General features: G+C 40.0%; 1 protein-coding gene across 4 annotated transcripts in view; it reads left to right on the forward strand.

The window, feature by feature from the left end:
* fgf12a (fibroblast growth factor 12a) overlaps window positions 1–21,038 on the forward strand; it is an 80,022-nt gene that overhangs the window by 29,885 nt on the left and 29,099 nt on the right. For 3 of the 4 annotated variants that reach the window (XM_043217069.1, XM_043217065.1, XM_043217056.1), the window contains exon 2: window positions 2,169–2,279. In XM_043217069.1, coding sequence (XP_043073004.1) covers window positions 2,169–2,279 — 111 coding nt within the window. Of the gene's footprint in view, window positions 1–310; window positions 359–2,168; window positions 2,280–21,038 lie in introns of all 4 variants that reach the window. The other variant, XM_043217047.1, reaches the window with a different exon arrangement.

The raw sequence follows: 21,038 nt of genomic DNA on the forward strand, positions 1-21,038 counted from the left end.
CTAGAAACCACAGCTACCAGCTTAAACTGGATTTTTCAATAGGGACTGCTTTACTGCGGTATAGGGAGGGATTGTACACTTGTTTTATTGAAGGACATGGTCACACTTGCCCAATGGACCATGCTATTGTCCTTTTTCGGCTCACATAAAATGGAACAAAGCATGTAAAAAAAAATACAAAGCTGTCCTTTCTTCCTTCTCATGATATAGAACAAGCACATCCCCTCTTCCCAACATATGATCAGTTATTTGACGGCTGTTGCTGTAGGATTTGTCTGTAAAAATGTTGTTTTTCCTTCTCCCCCGTAAGATGCACCCTCGAAACCTCCACAGGTGTCCCGTAAGGGCGTCAGGCTAGGTCAGTAGCTCAGCCTCCATCCTTGTGCTGTGTCTTCCAGTTACCCACCCCATTTCGTGCTCATGGGGGACTAGCTCCTGTCTAAAGGCAGTCGCCAATGTCTGCCTTGTCCTTGTAGTATGCTTCTGACTATTGTTCTATCTCTCTGTCTTTGTGTTATTTTTATGTACAGTATGTCTTCTCTCTGTCTCTTCCACTGTTTTTCTTTTGTACCTTCTTTACTCCCCTCTGATCCCCTACTTATTATGTTTCTGTCCCCATTATTATGTGTGCTCTGCCCTCTCTGTCTGTTTCCGTGCAGTGAGGCTCATGTATGCTCTGTGCTGCTGATGTTTCATGTTTCTTCTGTCAGTTGTGGTGACTTAAGTAGTTGAGGATACCATTCACCATTTCATGATCATGACATCATTTATCAGCACATCCAATTGTAACTGTTTTTGTTCATGAAATGGGGCGATATTAAACAGGTATGCTTCAACTGAATTATATTTGCAAGGGGAAAGTATGCAAAGTGTTGATACAAGTATAACATGCATTATCCAGGTGAACACATGGTCAAATCCACACTCACATACATTCCTATATGAGTAGAGAAATGCATGAACATTGATCTCACACTAACTAACTAACAATAATGTAAGGAACAGGTCATATTTCACCATAAAAAATCAAGTGAAAATCGGGATTATTATTATTTACACAAATACATTTAATACATTTTTACATTTAGTTTTTTTACAATATTAATTTATTTCATAACTATGCATTTTTTTTTAATCTTTGCTATGTAAAACTCATCCTCATTACTGAAATTTACTATATTATACTATATAATCTACTATAGTCAATCAATATAATAATTAACAATAATATTTGTTGTACTTGTTGTGCTATTAAAAACATTTTCTTAAATATTTGACTTTATTAGAGATGTAAAAGCTATAAAAACTCTCTAGATGCATTAGGAACAATCATTTGAAATGACAGAAAAAAAGCTTAATCATCATGAACAATGTTACAGCTGGAAAAAACCCAACCCTTAATAGTCTTTTACAGTGTCTATTATTTATTTATTGTTTGTTTGTTAGTCTTTGTTTTTGCTTCTGGGGAAGTATGACCTGGCCATGTTTTCAAGAGATTCAGCACACACTGACCCACATACATGTATTAAACCCAAAACTTTCTCCCCAGGTTAGAGTCATTTCCTATGGGGTCCCCTATGGCAGATTTTATTTATAGATGTGTGGATTCTGCATGTGATTTAGTAATGTTCTTCCTAATGGATGTAGACAGGCTCGTTCGTGTGACTGATGGTCCTTCCAGCCTGTCAGAGATATTGGGTCTGCAATGGATAGATGGGGCCGTAGATGAATAGCTGATCATGACCATCATGGACATTCACAACTCTTCTTAGCTCTGGTATTGAAAGCTGTGAGACTTTGCTGCATGCCAGGTCATCCATGTGGACTCTTCACTTCTCACCTCTCAGGCCTGTCTTTAAACATTTATTGTACCTGCTTGTACAGGTCACCACTCCACCAGAAAACACCTGTTATGGCTACAGCTGGTCTTCTAAACTCCAGGTGTCCATAGTGAAATTGATTAATGTGGTAGCAGAGAGCAAATGAGCTTTATCAACACAGCCATTCACAAGTACATTCACTGCCATCACTGGATAAGAAATCAAAAACTTATATAAAATAATGTATTTCTTCTTGCCAATCTTTTGTTTTTTCATGCTGAAAAAAATTGTTGGGGTGAATTCTGATAAAAATGTGGGTTGGGATGGGGCTGTGTGTTTATTTTCCAGAGCCGCAGCTGAAAGGCATTGTGACACGTCTGTTCAGCCAGCAGGGTTTTTACCTGCAGATGCAGCCAGATGGAACCATCGATGGCATCAAGGATGAGAACAGCGACTACAGTAAGTGATTGTAACTGCACCAAATGTGCATGCAAAGCAAAGTTCATTGTACCACGCTAATTACATATAGGAGAGAATGTCACACTTTTTACCGAACAATCATTTACGAAAGTCTGTTTCTGTACAATCCTTCAGCACAGTTCTTAAAAAGACAGATGAGAAATAAAAGAAAAAAAAAATTTCATTAATTACTGCTGAATTCTTACAGGTTTGCAATAACATTATAATTAATTATAGATTTTTTTTTTTTTTTAACAAATTAACTAAAATAATTAAGTATTAAACATTTCTTGCAAGAAAGAGTGGACATTTTTGCCTTATTATTATAGAGAAAACCATTTCTGTCTGATAATATATTACTGCTCTAATAATAAAAGGGCACCGCTATTTAAATTTATTTAATTTTAATAGCAAATTATCATTTTGTGGTAGATGAGTTGAATGAGATTAAATTTAAAATGTTCGCAGCATCACTCTCTTTATGAGTCACCTGCTTCTGTTCCAACAAGCCAACAAGCTTATAAATAGAGTGGTTAAATGTGTAAACCGTATGTATTTCCTTTAAAAGTTTGCAAAGTCTTCTGTAGAAGAACTTACTGCCTAGAGCAGAGGGTTTCCAACATTTTTGTTAATTTTATTCCGGAAGGGAATGGCTACTTACTTGATATAAAGATTATGTGTGGATCTTTTTGCATTTTACTTTCAAACTTTTTTTGTAAAAATTACTTTGATATCATGGCATAATAAATATTAAAGTTTTCTCACAAGCATTTTTAATACAACAATGAATTAATTCTTGAAAATGTTTAAAAACATTTTTTAATGTATCGGCTACTTTTCCTATCATATGATAGTGATATCTATCATAATATTCATTTACCGTTAATGGGGAATAAAACATACTAGACCTGAATATAAATGACCTGAATCTAAATAATACAAGTAAATACAACTAATTTGCAATTGTACAACTACAATTATTTACTTGTGTAAATACAACCCATGTAATCCATTTTATATTTTTCTGATATTCTTTTTATTTATTTATTTATCTTTATTTATTATTTATTTATTTATTCTTTATTTCTTTCTTTATTTATTCTTTCTTTATTTATTTATCTTTATTTATTTAATGGATTCTGTGTTTTGTGATTCAATCCAAATTTTTACAGGAATAGTGTTTAATAAAATTAACGGTTAAACAATTGAATAAATCTTTTAAATATGTAATAAAATAAAAATAAAAAATGTACAACAGAACTGTATACATTAATAAAACTAGGCTGTATGATATTCTTTAAAATATTATAATATTTTTATTATTAATTTGACAGTTACTTTTTAATAGTAATATATTTCTCTCATAACTTGTTAAGTTAAACCAAACTTTTGAACCAAATTTTGTGTTTTAGTGTGTACTGTATTTGAAGGTAAACCTTTGGAAGATGAAGTTCATGTGTTCATTTCGTCAGTCATATCTTTTGACTCCATGTGGACTGTCTAATGCCCACTGACACAATGTTGAAGAACAGTGGTGTAAACTTCTAGACCAAACATTTTAACTAAAGTTGTATCCTCACTCATCCACTAACACTCTGATCTGATCCACTACTACTGTAATGTTGTTATTATTTTTAATATAATAACTTTTTTATTGTATGTGTATCTTCTTCTTCTTATTATTTATTTTCATACAATGGAAGTCTATGACTTCACAGTTGTAGAGATGGCCATATACAGTATAGTGATAGCGCCACAACAAGTTCAAAAATCTAGAAAACTAAATCTAAATCTAGAAAAAAATAAACTTAGCATACTCAATTACTCTCAATTACTCTCATCATGCTTATCACATTCAGTGGCTTACAATAAGAGTTCACCTCCCCCCATCTTTTTGTAAAGATTCTTACAAAAATGCTTATAATTTTTGAAAACATTGTTGAAATGATGTTGTTGTTTATATAATTTAATTATCTGGGTTATTCCAATTGGGACAACGTCTCATTTGATATTCTCTTTGAATGAGCCATATTGATGTAAAGCCTGCAGTATTGTGGGTTCGGCTTTATAAAATTCTGTGTAATGTTAAGTCATGTGGAACCAAACACAAATCACAATAGTCATTAGTCACAATAGTCAAATAATGGCTGGATTTAGATCTAAAGTAACTTTCTTACCTTTGTTCTAACTTCCAGATTGTACAGTGAGTAGCCATGTCTGCAATTACTATTTACCATAATACACGTTAAGTTTTTATTGGTTATATACAGCAAGATCTTTAAGTACAGTCAAGTGTGTCATTTTACAATAACAGTTTACAATATTTATAAATTAAGCTAACATGCATAATTTTCATTATCCTAAAATATGTTGTTATATTATATTATATTATATTATATTATATTAGTGCCCTTAAGGTAACTGTAAAAGAGCAGAAGAGACGAGAGGTATATGGATCCAAATGCAGAAATTAATTAAGAGACATGGTCAAATAACAGGCAGGATCAGACAATGGCATAGAGAAATAGACTAGAGAAACAAGGTATAAATAGGAGAATGGATTTTTAAAAAAAATGTATTTATTAAATGCGAAGATGGTCTGTGTAAACAAATCAGTGATGATGGCTAACATCATTAGAAATTAAGTGTCCCCCTCTAAGCAAGCCAGAAGTGACAGCAGCAAGGAACCAAAACCCCATCCTTGACAGAATAGAGAAATAAACCTTGGGAAAAACCAGGATCAGTTGGGGGCCGGACAACCAGAATTTAATTTTCAGTTCAATTTTAAATGCAGCTATGTCTGATTGTGTAAAGGACTTATTATGTTTGTGTTTATGTCTCATTCTAAAGATCTGTCTATGGGGACATTCATTCATAGACAACTGGACTAGTTTTTCGGGCAGACCTGACTTGTTGAAAAAGAGATGGTCTTCATCCTTCCTGGGGTAGTGCCACTCTCCTCTCTGGAAATATGGCACATAGTGTTAGAGCTCACTTGACTAACTGGGACCCAGGACAGGAAGCAGAAAAACTGGCTAAACCGACTGTCTGCTAGTTGCCTCACATCACAGAAGGCAGTTAATTCTCAGCACATAGAGACTCTTTCACCTAGATATCACATTATAGAGACTGTCAATTTAATTAATGTTCAACAAATAAAAACTGTTTATAATACAGAGAAGCAAATTATAAAAGTTGACTTGCTGAATATCAGATCAGTTTCTGCAAAAACACTTTATATAAATGATTTGATCAACGATCAGAACCTAGATTTGCTCTGTTTGACAGAAACTTGGCTAAAACCAATTACATACATTACTTTAAATTATTACTGCTATAAAAATTAACCACAAAAGGTAAAGGGGGAGGTGTACAATTTATAACAATATTCTCAGTACTTCTCAGAGGGCAGGCTTTAAGTATAACTCATTTAAAGTTGTGGTGCTGCATATAACATTATCTAGAGAAACTGGGGCTAGTGATACAATTCCTTTATACTGGCTACTGTAAACCAGGGCACCACATAGATTTCATCAAAGAATTTGCTGATTTTCTAACTGAGGTCGTACTGGCTGCAGATAAAGTCTTTTAATATCCATGTTGATAATGAAAAATATGCATTAGTATCCACATTCTTAGACATTATGAACTCCATTGGGGTTAGACAATACGTGTCAGGACCTACTCATTGTCGAAATCATACTCTAGATTTAATACATTCACATAGAATTGATGTCAATGGTGTTGAAATTCTGCAGCAAAGTGTTGATATTTTAGATCATTATCTAGTCTTGTGTGAACTCCATATAGCTAAAACCCTTAACTCTATATTAACACCTTAATACAAATATGGTAGAACCATCACTTCCACCGCAAACGAGTGCTTTGTAAGTAATTTCCCTGATTTATCTCAATTCCTTAGTGCATCCAGTGCAGCAAAAAAACTTGATGATGTAATAGAAAGTACAAACTCTTATATACAATATATAAGAGTAATACAATTGCTCCTTTACACTTAAGAAAGATAAAAGAAAACAATCTCACTCCATGGTATAATGAGAACACTCGCACCCTAAAGAGAGCAGCCCGGAAAATGGAGTGCGGGTGGAGAAAAACTAAACTAGAAGTATTTCCCATTACCTGGCAGGAAAAAGTCTATCGTACAGAACAGCATTAAAACTGATAGATCTAATTATTTTTCATCTCTTTTAGAATAAAACAAACACAACCCCTGACATTTATTCAATACAGTGACTAAATTTACGAAACATAAAGTGTCAATAGGTGCTCACTTTATGTCCAAGATTGATACTATCAGAGATAAAATAAAATTATGTAGCCGGCAGCTACAATATCACATAAGAAAGTACGCTATAGATCTCCTGAGGGAAGATTCCACTCGTTCTCTATTATCAAACAGCCAGAGTTTAGAGAATGCAGCAGACGTGCAGTACTATAATGTGATAAGAGCTCGCTCAAGTATTGAGGAGCTAAACCATTTATGGCACTAATAATTGACAAGACTATCATTGCAGTGTTGACAGAACCAGAATAATACGTCATACTTCCTGGTTCTAGTAAAGACTCTAGCTGATGCGCTTTGGACCAGCTGAAGTTTGTTTGCAGAACAACCACCCAATAAAGCATTATAAAAGTCTAACCTCAAGGTGCATTCTGCATTTGATGCAATTTAGATATGTTTTTGAGATATAAAACAGTTTTTCAGATGCTAGAAACATGGTTTTCAAAGGAAAGATATGATACTTCCTCATTTACTGCTACAAACTGATGGCAGTAATTTAAGTATGATTTAAACCATGCTAAGGCACTTATACTAATGTCAACATAGTTTTCTAGTCTATTCAAGAGAATGTTGTGGTCAATCATATTGAACGCAGCGTTGAGATTCAATAGCACAAATAAAGAGATACAACCATGATCCAATGATAGAAGTAGGTCATTTGTAACTCTAATGAGAGCAGTCTCAGTACTATGGTACGATCTAAATCCTGACTGAAAATCCTCACAGATACCAAATTTCTTTAAGAAGGAATATATAACTGAGGATACTACTTTTCCTAGTATCTTTGACAGGAAAGGAAATTCAAAATTGGTCTGTAATTAACTAAGTCTTTGTAGATCAAGATGTGTTTTGTTCAATGAAAGGCTTAAAATCCAATTTTTATGGTTTTAGGGACATAACCTAACGACAATCATGAATTCATAATAGTCATAAGAGGATTTTCTCGAAGCAGCCCTTTTAATAGCTTAGATGGAAGAGTCTAACATACAAGTTGTTGGTTTAGATAATTTAACAAGTTTGTACAATTCTTCCTCTCCTATAATATGCTCCATAAAAAAGCTATCGCTGGGAGAGTGATAAACGCTATGTAATACTTAGCAGTCAGTGAGAGAAAGTCTAAAGATATGTTTGACTTGAACCCAGCTAGAAATTTTTAGTTCTAAAAATGTTGTAAGATACCATGAAATGTTATAGCAATATTTTTAGCAGGTAGTTTTATTTTTGTTCCTAGAATATTCTCTCAAATGGTTGTATAACTTTCTTTAAACACATTCTAAAAATATTTATTTATAACATGTTGGAACATCATTCCCTAACATTCTTACAGTGTAGGTGGATAGTTTTATTTTGGTCCTCAGAATGTTCTCTCAAATGATTATTGACCACATTGTTAAAACAATATTCCAAAACTTTCTTTCAATGTTTTTAGTGGGTAGTTTTATTTATTTTTTAAAAACATTCTCTAAAAGTAACATTCTCTAAAAACACAAAAGTTATGTGCTGACTTTCTATAAATGTTAAGTCATAACTTTATTAGTTGTTCGTTGTATTGTTCTCTGAAATGGTAGTGTAACATTCTTTAAACACATTATAAAAAATGTTTATTAAAAATGTTGCTAGAACATCATTCCCTATTATTCTTTTGTGAATGAGATCAGAACAGTCAGACATTGTGCTTGTCAGGGTGGGGTTTGTGAGAGACGGAGCACTAGACGAGAATGCTATAAACATAAATCTTTTAATCTTTCCAAATACGAAATAAACAATGTAGGTACAAATAGGCAGGTAGGCAGGCAGGACATAAACCACACGTATTAATGTTGACGATCGGACAAACTGAATACAAATACACTGGACTTAAATACACACAGGAAATCACTAAATTAACTAGACACATGTGAACACACTAAGACAATTAACTGAAATGAAAAGTAGGGCACACAGAGCACATGGCACACCCCGGAAGGTACGTTCTTGCACCTAAAGTAACATCAAAAACTTAGAAATTGGGATAACGGATCTTGGGAGGAGGTTCTGGTGGAGGATGGGCCCGGGAGTCCAAGGAGGAACAGAAGGAGGGAAGACAAAGGAGGGATCAGGAGCATGAGGAGATCCGTGGGATCCAGAGCACAGCCCAGAAGATCCACGGTGGAGCTGACAGAGGGAGGAGCCATGGAGGAGACTGAGGCGGAGAGCTGAAGACCCAGGGTGACACCGAGGTGCTGGAGGACCTAGGCGATGCCACAGGCTTTGGCGACCAATGCGGAGATGGGGGACGAGAAGGACACAGCGGAGAGAAGGGAGCTAGGAGCCAAGGGGGAGCCGACAGGTCTACCAGCAGAGGTGGAGTCCAGGACTCGGAGCCTGGATGATGAGGCGAGCGATCCTCCACCCACAACGGCGATGGAGACGGGCAGACCCGTAGCAAGCCCCAGATGGTGAGCTGAGGATGAGCATAGAGGCTGCTGGGAACCATCGATGGCCGATGGTAAGGGTGGGAGGGTGGGAAAACTTGACACGTAGACACTGGAAGGAGCGCTCAAGGCGCGGGCACTGGAGGAAATGCACGTGGCACGGGCACTGGAGGGAGCTCTTGGGGAACAGTCTTTAAAGGGCGCCCTTGGGGAACAGTCTCTAGGGGTCGCTCCTGTGGGAGGGACTCTGGACGGCTGGACGGAACCAGCGGGCATTCAGGACGGCTAGACGGATTTAGGAACTCAGGATAAAGGGGAGGTGCCAGGACTACTTCCAGATCCATGTCATCCAGCTGAAATCTATGTTTTACGAACGAAACAAAGTCACCTACATCTTGGATGCCCTAGGGATAAACAGATAAATATCTAAATATTTTTTTTTTGGATGACCTGTCCCTTTAATGCTTATTTCCCATTTTGAAGTGCTGAACGATTATTAACTTTTTAGTTCAAATGACCATTAGATGAACCATTAGATTTCAAATGTTTTCAAACCTGTCAACAGAAACACCTAATTCAAGTCATCTTTTTAGTAGACTGCAAGAACTAGATCGGTGTGTCTGATAAGCATAAAAATTGTGCAGGGCAGAGGGCCCTCTAGTACAGGTTTGAAAAACACTGCACTACAGTATATGGAACATATTGTCTATTAAGTATGTATTTTGCCTTAATTTACTCCTAATGTACTAATTATTAATTTTTGTAGCACTTACATTTAGGTATTGGGTAGGATTTAGGGATGTAGAATGACATGCAGAATAAGGCATTAATGTGCGCTTTAGATACTAATGAACAACTGATATAATAATAAGCAACTAGTTAAAAGTGAGAGTTGAACTCTAATATAAATTGCTATTAATATTACCTAGAAGGTAGGAAAGGATGAAAACAAAGCTGTTATTCAAAAGCAGCATTACACCCAAATTTATTTGCAACTGTCATATAATTTTAAGAAAGTATACAGATACAGCCCCAATACTGAAAAATGTTTATATCAAATATGTTAAAATATCCTCAAAAACTTGTGAGATTTTGTCAATGCAGATTTAGTTATTTCAGAAATTATTATCCTCAAAACATTATTATTATTATTATGAATGGTGTTTTGATTCCTTTGTTATTGTGCCAACTCTATTTCAACATCCCTAAAACATCCACAAAATTTGTAATGCAAAATACTTTACTTAAAAGGAATGTTTTATAAAAAGCATTTTGTCATTTAGTCCTCATAATTTCCTCAAAACATTTTAAGTTTTTACAATAAAATGTTCCTCCAGTAAAATTAAGAAACCTTGTGCCAATGTTTTATAAATGATTATAGTATGTTTTATCTCACCAGCATCCTCAAAACATGCTCATGTTGCATGTGTGATGTTCTAGCTTTGTTAACATGTCACATTACGAGAAAGATTTCGTCATCTCAGGCCCTGGGTCTGAGCACATAAAAGGTTCCTCAGGATGATACAGTTATGAAAAGAGCTGTTTCTATGTGTAAAGAACCTTTAAAGAACTGTTTTCGTGCCTCAATAACGTCTGCCCACAATGTTAAGTTTATGACCTAAAGACATGAGCACATTTGAAAATAATGTTACATTTGAAACTTGAATTTGAAAATAGTAAAACTTACCTCTGCTATACTCAAAAAATATAAAAGTCAGATAAATCTTAGGTCATTAGCAATGAATCTGGATCGTCTACAAATGAGGCCAGACCACCTGCTGGTGATAAAATCAGAAACCTCTGAACCAAGCGCATTTGAAATGACTTATTAGCATAGATACAGTGGTTTGATCCTCTTATCAGATGCGTTTTTGTGGAAAGAAACCCTTTGCTAGATACTCTTCTCCACAACAAACTGTATATTTGCAGCTGTGCAACACACTCCCGAAGAGTTCTGTGTTCAAATGCACGCAATAGGCTAATGCTTGCCCTAGCAAAAGTAATTACCATAAATGTGTCCGGAAGAAAATAGTAGGAAGATATTTAAAATTATTTACTAATTTATTATTTACTAGTTCTGTGTCACAAAGATGAATTTCATTACTCGCTATCTACTCATTGACTCCTTAAGGAAGAAGTTACCTTTATGGATTACGATTGGGCTATAATGAAAAAGTTTTGGTTTTCAACGTTTTACATTTCGTTAAGTGGTACTTTAAAGCTGTCTATACATATATTTATCATGACTTTTTCCTGAATTTCAGTTCATTTTTGTAAAGCACACCTGTTCAGAAAGTCATGATCATGATTGTTTCATGGATATTAGTACACACAAATAAAAGTAGACCCCTTACAGTTCCGAATTATTTATTACTCTTACACTTCTTTAATGCAAATTTGACCTCGGCCTGGTCATTACAGGGCCTAAATTGAAGGCCTGTAGCGTCCAGGGCTAAACTTCATTCAGTAAATGTTAGTTTACTGTGATCTACAAGTGATCTACAAACATACCCTATAATGACAATGTGAAATTTATAAAAAATATTAAAAAAAAAATTGTGTACATAAAAATTCACAGCCTTTGCCATGGCACTCAAAATTGAGCTGAGGTGCATCCTTTTTCCACTGATCGTCCTTGAGACATCTCTACAGCTTGATTGAAGTCCACTTGTTGTAAACTCAGTTGATTGGATATGATTTGGAAAGGCACACATCTGTCTAAATAAGGTCCCAGTTAACAGTGCATGTCAGAGCAAAAAACAAGTCCAAAGAATAAGCCGCTGAGACAGATTTGCTTGAGTGGGCCACATGTCCAATCTAGAAGATCAGGAGAGCAGGGCCTTAGCCAGGGAGGTAACCAAGAACCCAACAGTCACTCTATCAGAGCTCCAGCATTTCTCTGTGAAGAGATGAGAACCTTCCAGAAGAAAAACATCTCTGCAGCACTCCACCTCAGACCTGTATATTTGTAGAATGGTCAGATGGAAGTCAGATGTAGCACATAACAGCATGCCTAGAGTTTGCCAAAAGTCACCTAAAGGAATCTTAGTCCATGAAAAAGTAGTTGAAACAGAGATTGAACTCTTTGACAAATGTTATGTCTGGAGGAATCCAGGCACTGCGCATCACCTGCCTAATACCATCCCTACAGTGAAGCATGGAGGTGTCAGCACCATGCTGTGGGGATGTTTTTCAGCTGCAGGAACTGGGAGACTACTCAGGATTAAGGGAAGGATGAATGCAGCAATGTACAGAGGCATCCTTGATAAAAACCGGGACCTCAGACTGGGGCCCAGCCACAGCCCAGACTTAAACCTGATTGAACATTTCTGGAGAGATTTGAAAATTGCTGTGTACCAATACTCTACCTCCAAGCTTGAGAGGTACTGCAAAAAATAATGGTAGAAACTGCCCAAAAACAGGTGTTCTAAACTTATAGAATCATACTCAAAAAGACTTACGGCTGTAATCGATGCCAATAGTGCTTCAATCAATCAATCATTTTTATTTATATAGCGCTTTTAACAACACAGGTTGTATCTGCACTGAAAGTGGTGCTTCAATGAAGTCTTGAGCAAATGCTGTGATACTTATGTTTTTCTTTTCTTTTTTTTAAATGTAAAATATTTCAATCAAATTCTTTCAAGTCATCATTATGGGGTATTGTTTGTAGAGTTGAGGAAAATTTTATCATGATCATTTATCATTTTATTAATGAAGCACTATGAATCATTCTGGGTGCACTGTATAATGTTCTCCCCATGTGGCTAAGAAAATGTTCTTCCTTTTTGTCACCTTTTAAACATTATACCAATGTTTTATTGAATACATTATATAATCTGTTATCTCAACAATATAATGTAGGTGCCAGAGATGTTTGGAGTCAGGCAGGCAAGGTCAATAAATAAAATAAATTAATAAATAAAAAAGTTTTCACAGAATCTTGCAAAAGCAGCATATTACAGTGGCAATGGCAAAGCAGTGTATTGCACATAATAACCTACATAAAGACTATGATCACAACAACAACCTTTGTCAGGCATCTACATCTGAGGAGATTACAAAGAGTGTTGTAATGTGGAGCATCTTCCCAGGTTTAATGGCATTCTTTTACTTCTATGGCAGGAGTCAAACCTCTTTATGTGGAAATTGTGGTCCTATTAGTGAAAAAAGCAATAAAGACTGCCTCTCCAGCTGAAAATGAAGGTTTTGCAACCCTAATATCATTGTACCAAAGAAAGGTGGTGGGTTTAGACAAATCCTTTAGGTTAAGCATACTAGTACAAGATCCACCCCTTGGGCTGTCCCTGTTGCCTTGTGAGTCCTAAAATGGGCAATGCAGCTGTAAAGCCTAGCCAGCAGAGGGAGCCCTCGCCAGAGTACTAGCTGGGCTCACTCCCCTGCTTCTTCATAGGCCATTTCTTTTTTGAAAGCCATATAAACAGAGACCCTTCATGTGTTCAAATGTGATGTATTGCCAGTCTCATCTGCCTTACAGAGCGTTCTTCTGATTATTTTCTGACTGCCTGTTTGTTTTCCTGTTTCTCGTTTCTCGATTCTTGGATTTGCCCTTTCGGTATTGTTTGCCTGGTGTGGACTGATGTATTGGATTTGACCCATTGCCTGCCTTGTGACTATTGTTTATTGTATTTTCCCTGTACTCGTTGAAAGATCGGACTGCCTCTTTGATATTGACCTACCGCCTGCCTTAACATTTCTGTTTGCTGCTTGTGATTTAAATAAACGACTGCATATGGATTCAACATCGGCTTCCGCCTCCTCGTTACAGAATACTTCTCCTCCCATGAATCCAGCAGATGTTTCTAATCTGCAAGCGGTGTTCCCTTATTAGAGCGAATTACTGAAGAGCTACCAAGAGCAACTCACAAAGCTTCAGTCAGTCAATGAACATCTCACGCATTTCATCCAAGCCCTTCCTCCACCCTCAACCAAGATGGTAAGCTTTGCTCTTCCTGAAAAGTTTGACAGTAGCACTGAACAGTGCAAAGGCTATTCGTCAAGTTAAATTATACCTTGAATTTCAAGATGGCAAGTTTGAGATGGAGGAGAAGAAATGTTCATTTATGATAACATTGTTACAGGCAGAGCAATTGATCGGGCTGCAGCTGATTGGGATTCTGACTCGAGATTGAGATATTCAACAGATTACTTCCTGCAACAGCTTTGTGAAGTCTTTGAATATCCAGTGGGTGGAAAAGATATCTCAACACAACTTTTGAACCTCACTCAAGGTAATTGTACAGCATCTGAATATGCCATTGTTTTCAGAATGCTGGCAGCACAGAGTGGATGGAATGATGTTGCTCTAAAAACCTTGTTTTATCGTAGTTTAAAGCCTAAACTGCAAACAGAACTGGCTTGCAAAGGAGAGGAGCTGTCTTTCACGGATTAATTATCAAGCTAGATAACCTCATGAGGCAGGCTCCTCAACTGTCTAAGAAAGTTTTGTGTAGAACCCCCAAATCATCCCAAGTCTCAGGATGACAAACCCATACAGCTCTGTCTCTCACAGCTTCCTGGCATCAAAATCACCTATGTTTCTACTGTGGTGGAGCAGGACATCGCAGTCTGGGATACCTGCACAAGCCCTCTTCCACCCTTGTGAATATTGAATGTTTCTCATTTCTAACAGAACACTAACATTAACTGTCACCATCCTAACTAACAACATGTCCATTAATCTCACAGCCATGGTAGATCACGGAGCAGCTCTGAATCTGACTGACTGTAATATCATCTCTAAATTTAACATATCTGTACATCTCTGCGCTCCACCTATTAAGGTCAAAGCCATTAATAATGCCCTTATTGGTGAAGAGATTGCACACCAAACCCAAACCATCACACTCCACGTTGGCCTTTTCCATTGGGAATCTATTTCCCTGTATGTTGTAGATTCCCCTAAGCAGAAGATAATTTTAGGCTTCCCTTGGCTATCAGTTCATGACCCGAATATTTCTTGGCGTGATGGTGAACTAACAAATTGGTGTACATTCTGCCTTAACCCGATGTCTTCCCTCCAACCCCATATCAGTGTGGAGAGTCCAGAATCCAGTCAGTCTGTAAAAATCCTTTCCTGTTATCAAGATCTGTCTGAAGTGTTCAGCCAATGCAGTTACCTCCACACAGACCTGGAGATTGCATCATAGGCCTTCTCTCCAATGCCTTCTTCTTCTTCTTCTTCTTCTTTTTCCACTTATCCGGGGTCGCGGGGGCAACAGTCTAAGCAGGGATGACCAGACTTCCCTCTCCCCAGACACTTCCTCCAGCTCTTCCGGGGGAACACCGAGGCGCTCCCAGGCCAGCCGAGAGACATAGTCCCTCCAGCGTGTCCTAGGTCTTCCCTGGGGCCTCCTCCTGGTGGGACATGCCCGGGACATCTCCCTTGGGAGGCGTCCGGGAGGCATCCGGCACAGATGCCCGAGCCACCTCAGCTGGCCTCTCTCGATGTGGAGAAGCAGCGGGTCTACTCCGAGCTCCTCCCGAGTGACTGAACTCCTCACCCTATCTCTAAGGGAGCGCCCAGCCACCCTACGAAGGAAACTCATTTCGGCCGCTTGTATCCGGGATCTCATCCTTTTGGTCATGACCCAAAGCTCATGACCATAGGTGAGAGTAGGAACGAAGATTGACCTTCTTCACCATGACAGACCAGTACAGCGACTGCATTACTGCAGAAGCTGCACTGATCCGTCTGTCGATCTCTCGTTCCATCCTTCCCTCACTCGTGAACAAGACCCCAAGATACTTAAACTCCTCCACCTGAGGCAGGAGCTCCCCACCAACCTGAAGGGGACAAGCCACCCTTGTCCGACTGAGGACCATGGCCTCAGACTTGGAGGTGCTGATTCTCATCCCAGCCGCTTCACACTCAGCTGCAAACAGCCCCAGCATACACTGTAGGTCTTGGTTAGATGCAGCCAACAGAACAACATCATCAGCAAAAAGCAGAGAAGCTATCCTGTGGTCACCAAACCAGACCCTCTCCAGCTCCCAGTTGTGCCTAGAAATCCTGTCCATAAAAATAATGAACAGGACCGGTGACAAAGGGCAGCCCTGTCGGAGTCCAACATGCACTGGGAACAAGTCTGACTTAATGCCGGCAATGCGAACCAAGCTCCTGCTCTGATCATACAGGAATCGGACAGCCCTTAGCAAAAGGCCCCATATTCCCAGAGCACCCCCCACAGGACACCACGAGGAACCCGGTCGAATGCTTTCTCTAAATCCACAAAACACATGTGGACTGGTTGGGCAAACTCCCAGGAACCCTCCAGTATCCTAAAGAGGGTATAGAGCTGGTCCAGTGTTCCACGTCCAGGACGAAACCCGCATTGTTCCTCTTGAAGCTGAGGTTCAACTATCGGACGGATTCTCCTCTCCAGTACCCTGGCATAGACTTTCCCAGGGAGGCTGAGGAGTGTGATCACCCTATAGTTGGAGCACACCCTCCGGTCTCCCTTCTTAAAAAGAGGAACCATCACCCCGGTCTGCCAGTCCAGAGGCACTGTCCCCCACATCCATGCGATGCTGCAGAGCCGTGTCAGCCAAGACAGCCCTACAACATCCAGAGACCTGAGGTACTCCGGGCAGACCTCGTCCACCCCTGGTGCCTTGCCACCGAGAAGCTTCTCAACAACCTCAGTGACCTCAGCCAGGGTGATGGTTGAGTCCCCGGGTTCCCGGCCTCTGCTCCCACAGTGGAACACGTGTTGGCTGGATTGAGGAGGTCCCCAAAGTATTCCTTCCACCGCCCGACAATATCCCCAGTCAAAGTTAGCAGGTTCCCGCCAGCACTGTAAACGGTGTTGGCAGGGCACTGCTTCCCTTTTCTGAGGCGTCGGACAGTTTGCCAGAACCTCTTTGAGGCCGTCCGATAGTCATTTTCCATGGCCTCCCCAAACTCCTCCCAGACCCGAGTTTTTGCCTGCACAAGCACCCGGGCAGCGGTCCGCTTGGCCCACCGGTACCTGTCAGCTGCCTCAGGAGTCCCACGAGCCAACAAGGCTCGATAGGACTCCTTCTTCAGCTTGACGGCATCCCTTACTTCCAGTGTCCACCATCGGGTTCGGAGGTTGCTGCCACGACATGCACTGGAGACTTTACGGCCACAGCTACGGTCGGCTGCGTCGACCAAAGAGGTAGAGAACATAGTCCACTTGGACTCAATGTCTCCAGCCTCCCTCGGGATCCGGTCAAAGTTCTGCCGGAGGCGGGAGTTGAAGATCTCCCAACAGGGGTCTCTGCCAAACGTTCCCAACAGACCCTCACGGTACGTTTGGGCCTGCCAAGTCCCAAGGTGGTGATCAGTTGACAGCTCCGCCCCTCTCTTCACCCGAGTGTCCAAGACATGCGGCTGGAGATCAGATGATACAACCACAAAGTCGATCATCAACCTCCACCCCAGGGTGTCCTGATGCCACGTGTACTGGTGGACACCCTCATGCTTGAACATGGTGTTTGTTATGGACAGACTGTGACTAGCACAGACTTTCAACAACAGAACACCACTCAGGTTTAGATCAGGGGGGGCCTCCCAATCACGCCCCTCCAGGTGTCGCTAGCATCACCAACGTGAGCGTTGAAGTCCCCCAGCAGGACAATAGAGTTCCCGGTTGGAGCACTTTCCAGCACCCCTTCCAAGGACTCCAAGAAGGCCGGGTACTCTACACTGCCATTCGGCCCGTAGGCACAAATGACAGTGAGAATCCTCCCCCACTCGTCCACCGGGTTAAACTCCAACACATGGCGGCTAGGCTGGGGAGCTATGAGCAAGCCCACACCAGCCCGCCGCCTCTCACTGCGGGCAACACCAGAGTAGTGAAGAGACCAGCCCCTTTCAAGGAGATGGGTTCCAGAGCCCAAGCCATGCATGGAGGTGAGCCCGACTATCTCTGGCCGGTATCTCTCGACCTCCCGCAACTAGATTCTGAGTCCAGGGGTTGGGTTGTCGAGGTCCCCGCCTTCGACTGCCACCCAAACCACAAGGCACCGGCCCCTTACGGTCCCTCCTGCAGGTGGTGGGCCCACGGGAGGATGGCCACGGGGCAAGACTCGGCCACCAGGCGCTCGCATGCCGGCCCCGGCCCCAGGCCTGGCTCCATGGCGGGGCCCCAGCTGCGCCATACCGGGCGACGTCGCGACTCCATTTAGTAAGGTATACCCATTGTCCAGAACAGAAAGCCAAGACATGGAGGAGTACATTACTGAAGCACTACAATTAAGATCGACTTCTCCATCCACTGCTGGTTTCTTCTTCGTAGAGAAAAAGGTCTCAGGACTCAGGACTCAGGCCTTGCATTGACTACAAGGGACTCAACAATGTCACCATCAAGTTTCGCTATCCGTTACCTTTAGTCCCATCTGCTCTAGAACAACTACAAGAAGCTACCATCTACAAAAAATTGGGTTTAAGAAGTGCATACAACTTGACCAGAATCAAGGAAGGTGACGAGTGGAAAACTGCATTTCTCACCACCAGGGGGCACTAGGCAAGGCAAGGCAAGGCAAGTTTATTTATATAGCACATTTCATACACAATGGTAATTCAAAGTGCTTTACAAGAGAGGGAATAAAATAATTACAAGATTTAAATAACAATAAAAGAAATTAAAATAAAATAAAAACACTGATTTAAGATAAATTGAATTTAAAGCAAAAAGAGATTGATTTAAAACAGTTTAAAATAAAAGAAGCAAACAGTTTGGACGCAGCACAGTGCTCATTCTGTAAATGCACAACTAAACAGATGAGTTTTGAGTCTGGATTTAAAAGTGACTAATGTTTCAGCACATCTGATCTCTTCAGGAAGCTGGTTCCAGATGTGAGCAGCATAATAACTAAAAGCTAAATAAACTAAAAGATTCTCCTTGTTTGGTGTGAACCTTTGGTATTTCTAACTGACTTGATCCTAGTGATCTGAGTGGTCTGTTAGGTGTATAAATAGTAATCATATCTGCAATGTATTTAGGTCCTAGTCCATTGAGTGATTTATAGATGAGTAAAAGTGCTTTAAAATCAATTCTAAATGTCACTGGAAGCCAGTGTAAGGACCTGAGGACTGGTGTGATGTGCTCTGATTTTCTGGTTCGAGTCAGGATCTTGGCAGCAGCGTTCTGGATGAGCTGCAGCTGTCTGATGGTCTTTTTGGGAAGGCCAGTGAGGAGACCATTACAATAGTCCACCCTGCTGGTGATGAAGGCATGGACTAGTTTCTCCAGGTCTTGCCTGGGCACAAAGCATCTGATTCTTGCAATATTTTTTAGGTGATAGTACGCTGATTTAGTCACTGCTTTGACATGACAGCTGAAACTAAGGTCGGTCTCTAGAATCACACCAAGATTCTTGAGTCAAGGTATGCATTCACCTTGTGAACTTCATCTTTATTTCCAAACGCAATGACCTCAGTTTTCTCCTTGTTTAACTGAAGAAAATTTTGGCACATCCAACTGTTGATTTCATCAATGCATTGGCAGAGTGAGTCAATGGGGCTGTAGTCATTTGGTGATAAAGCTAGGTAAATCTGTGTGTCGTCAGCATAACTGTGATAGGCAATTTGATTCTTTCTCATTATTTGACTTAGTGGGAGCATATACAGGCTAAACAAGAGCGGCGCAAGAATTGAGCCTTGTGGCACTCCGCATGTCATGGACGTCCACTTAGACTTATGCTCTCCTATACTCACATAATAACCCCTCCCCTCTAAATATGACCTGAACCAGTTTAGAGCCATTCCAGAAAGCCTGACCCAGTTTTCCAGTCTGTCTAGAAGAATGTTATGATCGACAGTGTCAAACGCAGCACTAAGATCTAGTAGTACCAGCACTGATATTTTACCAGAATCAGAGTTTAGGCGAATATCATTTATTATCTTAACTAACGCTGTCTCTGTGCTGTGGTGCAGTCTGAAACCAGATTGAAAATTATCCAGATAACCATTTGAGTTCAAGTAGCTGTTCAGCTGATTCAGAACTACCTTTTCAATGATCTTGCCTATGACCGGAAGATTTGATATCGGTCTATAGTTACTCAATATACTGTTATCAAGATTTCTCTTTTTCAGGAGGGGCTTAACAACCGCAGTTTTCAGGGAGTTTGGAAAAGTCCCAGAGAGAAGTGATGTGTTCACCACTTCTAAGATGTCAGCTTTTAAACAGTTAAACACGCTTTTGAGAAAGGATGTGGGGAGTGTGTCAAGACAGCAGGTTGAGGATTTTAGGTGCTGTACTACTTCCTCCAAAGTTTTGCAATCAATTGCTTCAAAAACACACATAGTGACTCCTTTTTGAAATTGTGGTTGAATCTGACATATCTCTACATCATCTGATGTTTTAATCACCTTTAATTCACCTTTCGATCTTCTCAGAAAAGAATGAGGCAAACTCATTGCATTTGCTGTCAGAAAGCATTTCACTGGGAATCTGACTTGGGGGGTTTGTCAGTCTCTCAACCGTAGCAAAAAGAGAGCGGGTGTTGTTCAGGTTACTATTTATAAGGTTTGAGAAAAACTTCTGTCTTGCTGTGGCTAATTCCACATTAAAAGCATGCAGGCTGTCTTTATAGATGTTATAGTGGATTTCAAGTTTTGTCTTCCGCCACATCCGCTCAGCCTTTCTGCATTGCCTTTTCATGATCTGCACTGCTGTTGATTTTCTCCAACATGACTTTTCTCTGCCAGTCTTCTTACTGACTTTCACAGGTGCAATGTCATCCATGACATTCTTAACTTTTGAGTCAAAGGACTCCAGGAGAAGATCAACGCAGTCGGCAGAAATGCTTGGCATTGAAAAAAACAGCCTTCATAAATAGCACACTTGTGTTCTCATTAATGCATCTCTTTCTGACAGTGACAGATCTGGATTCAGTGGTAGCAGAGATCAATATATCAAAGAAAATACATAAGTGATCAGACAGTGCTACATCCTTGATAACAATGGACGAAAGCTGTAAACCCTTACTGATGAGTAAATCTAGCGTGTGCCCATGGTGATGTGTAGGTCCATGCACATGCTGAATCAGCTC

Source organism: Puntigrus tetrazona, chromosome 2 (assembly GCF_018831695.1).
Source record: "Puntigrus tetrazona isolate hp1 chromosome 2, ASM1883169v1, whole genome shotgun sequence".
Taxonomy (NCBI): Eukaryota; Metazoa; Chordata; class Actinopteri; order Cypriniformes; family Cyprinidae; genus Puntigrus; species Puntigrus tetrazona.